Source organism: Cupressus sempervirens, chromosome 2, assembly GCF_028749045.1.
Source record: "Cupressus sempervirens isolate cs-2001-9-10 chromosome 2, ASM2874904v1, whole genome shotgun sequence".
Lineage (NCBI taxonomy): Eukaryota > Viridiplantae > Streptophyta > Pinopsida > Cupressales > Cupressaceae > Cupressus > Cupressus sempervirens.
The window spans coordinates 681,754,539-681,761,659 of record NC_143119.1 but is presented as its reverse complement, the minus strand read 5'-3'; the positions used below and the strand labels follow the sequence as shown (position 1 = coordinate 681,761,659).

Below are 7,121 nucleotides of genomic sequence, written 5' to 3'. Positions count from 1 at the left end.
TTTTATTAAAGATAGAAACCTTGTCACATGTTTTATTGACATAAGTCTTTTGAATAAAGTTGGAAGTCTTCTGACTAAAGCTCACAATCTGTAATGCATTTTTATATTTCTTATTTCAATTTACAAAACTTTTGAACTGAATGGACATAAGTCATTTGAATAAAATTTGAACTGAATGGACATAAGTCATTTGAATAAAATTGGAAACCTTCTGGCATATTTTTCTTAAGCTAAAGCTCACTATCTTTTGACAATGTTGTGCATGCATGCCAGTTTTCTCCTTTGAAATGCGTTGTATTGTCTTTGAAGGGTATTGCTGATCCTTTAGCTCGGAGAGCTATACTGATGTATACTCCTTCCCTTATTGTGGTTCTCGTGGGGAAAGTTTGTAGGAATGAGGATTTATTTTCCTAAAAGGAACCACACATATATAAGTTTGACAAATTGTGTCCTAAGCTCAAAGATATAAACCTCTCTGTCTTCTGTAATGACTTCTAGTTACAAATAACTTTTTTTAAGGGTTGAGACGAGAGTCTCTAAACTAGCCTAATAAGAAAACAGGAGTTTTCGAGTCTGATCACCATAACTGACGGTTTCATCATAATTTATTCATCGTGACATGATGGGTTTCTGCTCAGACAATAACATATACATTTGCTTATATTTTTAATGAACTGAAAATCATAGTTGATCTGCTTTTCATCGTGGTATCCAGGTAGATTGACTGTTGCACTCTGGGACGGTGACTTAATTCATAATTTATATGGCAACTCAATAGTTGCAGTTTGCGCTACTAAAACGTAAAGAAAGCTGCATATGTGGAATAAGATGCTGGTTTTTGTTTTAAAGCGATACACAGTACCTATCAAAGCTCTATAAAAAGTTAGATCCGCCATTGCTACCAATGCATCTAAATTCAACAGCTAGTGTTGTGAAATAGAGTTATTTATTGCAAAAAATGGCACCTGCAATGAATTCTTATGAGATCGAATCAAAGTATGATGATATTCCAGTGCTTGATTTCTCTCGCCTTGGAGAGGAAGAATATTGCTTAGAGACGGTGAGAGAGGCTTGCCAACAACTGGGCTGCTTTCGTATTGTAAACCATGGAATCTCACCAGATCTTCTCCTCAAAGCAGAGAAGGCATGCCGGGATTGTTTCAAGCTTCCCATGGAGAGCAAGAAGAGAAACGTCTCTGACATTCCTTATGCTGGTTATAAAGGTGGAATAGCTCGGGCTCCCTTCTACGAAAGCTTGGGGATGACCTTCTCTGGCATTCCTGATCCCCAGGGTATCAAAGACTTCTCTGATGCCCTCTGGCCTCATGGAAATGATAGCTTCCGGTAAGGGTTCTCCCCGGTCTTTATTATTTTCCTAAATATTTTTTTTGAAAAGTCTAATAAACTTGAAAATACTTTTTTCTATTTCAAAACCCTTGGAAACAGCCAAACGATGGAAGATTATACTTGTGAGATGATGGAATTGTATAATAAAGTGCTGCGACTAATTGCTGAGAGCGTGGGAATGAGCAACTACTATTCCACTCACTTGGGCCAAGGGAAGGTGCTACTACGTATGAATATGTATGATTTGCCCTCTAAGCTACCTAACGAAACAGTCGGTCTTGGCACTCATACCGATTTGGGTAGTCTTAGCCTTCTTTTAGAAGATGACTGTGGTGGCCTTCAAGTTTGCGACAAGGCTGGCAATTGGATTGACGTGAAACCCATCCCTAACACTTTCATTGCTATGTTGGGTGATTGCTTTCAGGTATGATCTATGTAACTCTGTCATCCATTTATCATTTTCCTTATATGGATTAAGGTTAAGAGGTCACTACAGTAATTATATATTGTTGATATAATGAATTTTGGAAAATCAGGCATGGAGCAATGGAAGGGTTCTTAATGTAAAACATCGAGTGATGGTGAAAGGTCAACAATCTCGTTTATCTGTAGGGTTTTTCAATGGATTCTCAGAGGACATGGATTTGAAAGCATTTCCTGAATTTATTGATGATAAGCACCCACAATATTACAAGCCATTCACCTTTGGAGATTTGGTTAAATACTGGTTAGGAGAGGGAAAAGGTCTAGAAGAACGTTTGAAGGCTTTTGAACACATTCCCGTGTAGTACATGTAGGCTAACCTACTCATTATCTATGGTTTGGACTTTTGAATTTCTACTCTTCTCTTTTCTCTTAAAATAAATGGCGTGGCGATGTACTTAGATTGCATAAATTCTATCTTCAGTATTGTGACTGGAAATTTTTGTGTCGATATCTCCATCCATCTATCAACATCAATCATCCTATCACTTTACTTATTTGCATTATCTTTTATTTGGAGAGGAGTTTTCTCCCATGAGATTTTCTCCTCTTCCTCAAGTTTCTATAAGAATAATTGCATTGCATTGTACATGGGTACCTAACATGACCATGGTACAAGGACCCATCATCACCATTTTGCATATTGCATTTTTCTCCCTAATTTGCACATAAGGGGAGATATTGGAGAAAATAGGTTTCCACCTATTTTTTATGCTTAAGTTTAACTTGGGTTATCAAGTTATTCATTTTCTTTTAATATTTCCTTGGTTGCATTATTATATGTATAGCTATGTATATTTCAAAAATGTCTTAGCATAATATACAATTATTGATGAATATTATTCTCTTTTGTGCATGTGCTTGTTTTCCAAATTTTGATTCAAGAGCTTTGGTCTAATATAATTTGATTATTAGAATTGTGATGAGAATGGTGGTGCATCTCTCTTTTTCAGTGCCTATATTTATATATAGGGTAGGATTCAAAGATGTGATTTTATGTGTGTCAAATTAATTACATATATTTAAATATAAAATATAGACTATAAAGATACTTCATGTTGATTTGTTTGAAAATTTTACAGAGAATAATAATAAAAATTTATCTCTTTCAAAATACCTATCCATCTATATGAATGGTGAGATTGTGTGAATTTGATCCTCCAATGAATAGATCAAATATGCCTATCATATCACTTGTGGAAACATTTTTTATTTTAAATTTAAATTTTAAAACTCATTAGGCACCCTCAATAATTAATTTTAGATTAATGATAATCCATTGAGATTCAGTATTAATAAGCTCAAAATAAATGGATTGATAGTTGAAATTATATATGTATTTATACTTTACTCTGTGCTATAGATTTGATGACTCAATCAAAATTATGAATAACTTGGCTAATTCAAGTTTGGTTGATACCTAGTCAGATTCCCTATTTATCATAAGTGGAATTGATGAGGGGTACTCCTCTCATTAACAAAGACACATACAATAGAATAGAGAAATAACATCAAGTTGCAACAACAATAAATTTGCTTCTTATTATCTCCACGAAAATGGAATTACATTATTCATAAATATGACATCCAAAGCCACATGGTATTTTTCCTTTACAATATTCTACAAGCTAGAGCCACCATATACATCCCTAGATATGTCCTTGACAACCCTATGGGCCTTTATTATATAGATAATTTTAACTATCTGGAAGAAGGTTCTATAAATTTTAACCCTACAATTTGAGGTTGGAAAACATTAAAATATTATTATTTAGATTTATTTCCATTGTAGTACACTCCAAGAACTGTCATAATTGAAAATAAATTTTGAAAGCAATTCAATTTCATCCATCTCAAGTGGCAGAACTTTTGGAGATCGTACCTCCTCACTTGTTGTTAAGATTGGCTATTATGACTGCATTTAGGTAATGCCACAAACTTATCTATAGTTCTTCACTGACAAAAGCTCTAGTTTGTCAAGGTTTGAACTCTCTTTGGACCTCTAAAGGCATCAAAACTCAGATCAAAGTTTTTATACCCTACTACCAAGACCATTTTTTTAAATTCTTACAAAATAGACTTGATCTTGAAATGAAACTTTACTATTAGGCTGATATATCCAAATTTAACCTCTTCTAAGCTCAAAAAACCAACTTACTTAAAATAGTAATTTTTCAAAAATAACAACTCTACACTAACATAGCTCTTATTGAAAAAAAAAAAGAAACAAAGTATATTTTTGGGTGATGCAAGATTGCCCTTAGACCTAGGATGCTCCTACATTAGACACCTGAGTTAATTTAAGAAATGATCTTGTTACATCTTAGGTTTTTAGAGAATAACTAAGATGGCTAATATTGTTCCTTGATAGTGATGACGAATCTTCAAAAAGACATCCATTTCATTTGAAAAGAAATTCTTCATATGTTTTATTTCTTATACTTCTCCAAACATGATTGTCTAAAATTTCCTCAATCTCCTTTGTAATTAAATTGGTTTCTAGAGTACTTTATTTCTATTATGTGACCCCATCTTCATTGTCTCCAAAATTCTTTATATATATATATATATATATATATATATATATATATATATATATATATATATATATATATATATATATATATCTTGAATAATGCTTCTTCAATATCATGCATGGTCCAAATTTCTTCATCTTTGACTTACTGTATGTTTGCACTAGGAATATCTCCTATCTTGAATGAGCTATAACTTCATACCCATTCTAAAAGGTTTGATTCCTCCTTGCCTCACATATCTTATCCTTGTACTATGCATTCATCTCATTAATGTGATTCCTTACTTCCTCATGTAGATTATTTAAGTGTTCTTTAAAGTCTTCACCTTTGGTACTACTTGTATTCCCTTTATCTGAATTTCTTAGTTCAGAAGCATCTTTGGGACTTTTTATATACTATCTAGAATGGTAGTTCACCAATGTACATATTGATAGAACTAATATATGCCAATTTTATTGTAGTAAATATAAATCCCATCTCTTTGGCTTATCTTGAATTAAATATCTGAATGTGTTCCCCAACCTTCTATTCACTACTTATTTTTTTCTACCATTTTTTGAATGATGTACAAAGTTGAATTGAAGCTATTTTTGTATCTTCTTCCATAATGTTCTCCAAAATTACTCAACAAACTTGGTGTCTAGATCTAAAACTATGCTCTTTGGTAGACCATCTAGCCTCACCATCTCTCTAAAAAAATAATTCTCCCACATGAAACCATCATTAGTCTTCTTCTAGGGATTAAAATTTATCATCATTTATAACATTTTACTGACAACAAAAATTGAATCATTCCCTCTTTGAGTCCTTAGTAAGCCAAGAAAAAAGTCTATACTAATATCCTCCATTATCTTCTCTAGTACAGGTAATGGCTAATATACTATAGTATTCTTCTTTCTCCATTTTCTATTTAACATACTCTAAAACTTTGTACCAATTTCTTAACATCTTGCTATAACTCTAGCCAATTGTAATTCTCACTAACTAGACCAATGGTTTTATAATGTAATCTCTATTTAACTCTAGCTAATCTCTTCTTGAGTAGATTCTCCCTCATATAACACCTTGGAATACACAATTGACTATCTTTGAATAAAATACCATCCTAGATAATGAAATACAACCACCTATTTCTATCTAGATTAACATGGTTTATACATGATTTCCTAGCCTTACAAAAATCATGAACCTCAAGATACAAAATTATGTGTTCGTTAAACCCAACAACTTCAATTTGCATCTCTGTCATCAAAATCTATCTCCTGCTAAGAGAGTATACAACCCAATTAGACTTTCCACTCTTGTGTTTCAAAAAAAATGTCTAACTCTATAAAAACTCAACACATTTGAAATCTATTTGATTGAAATTTCCTTGACTATTCAAATATTACAAATCTTGAAGATAAGTAAATAAAACAAATCATTAGGAAAAATATAATATCTCCACTTCTTCAATGCCTTAACTATAGCAAAAAACTCCTATTCATCAAAACAATATTTTCATATATCATCATTTAACTTGTTATTGAAATAAGCAATAGGTCTACCCTCTTAGCTCAAAATACTTCCAATGATACTATTACTAGCACCACAATCTACTTGAGACACCTTATTAACATTTGGAAGTACTAAATTTTGGAATATTTTAGAATAACTGAGAGGGGGGAGTGAATCAGTTGTCCAAGGTTCAGATGTATAAATAAAACTTTTCACAGCTCAGTGAACCCATAAAACATTTATCATCACACATGCATCCATAAGATTGTGAAATCAGTTAAAACTCGTAGGTTACTGTCAAATCAATTTGCAAAAATGTAAACATGAAACATAATGTATTCAGCAATACATTTGACACAATTATTTACATCAAAACCCAGTACCATGCTAACCTTTTTCACTCTTCTAAAGTGGTACTCCATGAAAGGACAACCTTGTTAAAGGTTACGATGCACATTGTTAAATGTGATCCTATTAAAGCATTTTAATCACCCTATTAGGAGTGAGCCTTATTAGAGGACTTTAGCCAATTCACTTAGAATGGCACCTAGTTAAAGGATTTACAATTGATTGTTAGGTGAAAATTAATCCAAAGAATTTATTTTAGACTATTACAATTCCTAGAGAGTAACATTAAGGCTTGATTTGATCAAAACTTACAACTCCATTTGCTAATTATAGATCTTTGTTTTAGTCCTCTATTCTGCTTGGCCTTTACATATTTTAGCTTTGATAGCTTGTTCACCCTTCAAGCATCCATACCCTTAAGCCTTCTTGCTTAGCATGCCAATGAAAACTCTTCTTTTAGGTCACTTGATGAAACAAAACCCTCAACTCCTTTTCTTCCTTAGGTTCTTGCACATGACAACCCTTGCTTCTAAACAACCATTCCTATAAATAGGAAATAAAGATCTTTTTCTGCTCATTCTCCATCATCTAGTTTAGGGTTAGGATAGATTAGGTAGTATGCAATGAATCTACCCCATATTTCATATCTCTTCTAGAAACTTCTCCTAAAATATTCTTTAAATTCACCTCAAAATTGTTTACCTTGAATAGTATGTCACCAGCTCATCAATCTTATCTTCCACCTAGTTCACACAATCCAAGAAAATAAACTCATCAACTCAGATACATCAAATTCATGATCTTTCAAATAATGAAGCCATTGGGCATTAACTAAACTTTAGTCAGCATCGACTATTTTGCTCGACATACACTAGAATAGACTTTTACTTGGCTCCAATTAATTTTTTT

The 7,121-nt window shown here is 32.5% G+C and overlaps 1 protein-coding gene across 1 annotated transcript; it reads left to right on the top strand.

Annotated features, from left to right (window-relative positions):
- The first annotated feature begins 900 nt into the window (after positions 1 to 900).
- LOC149575196 (C4-beta,C20-epoxidase-like) lies at positions 901 to 2,667 on the top strand. The gene is made up of 3 exons (XM_089812181.1): positions 901 to 1,344; positions 1,447 to 1,771; positions 1,884 to 2,667. Exons 1-3 carry the CDS (start codon positions 959 to 961, stop codon positions 2,133 to 2,135), a joined length of 963 nt encoding a protein of 320 aa, XP_089668307.1. The 5' UTR covers positions 901 to 958; the 3' UTR covers positions 2,136 to 2,667.
- Positions 2,668 to 7,121: the final 4,454 nt, after the last annotated feature.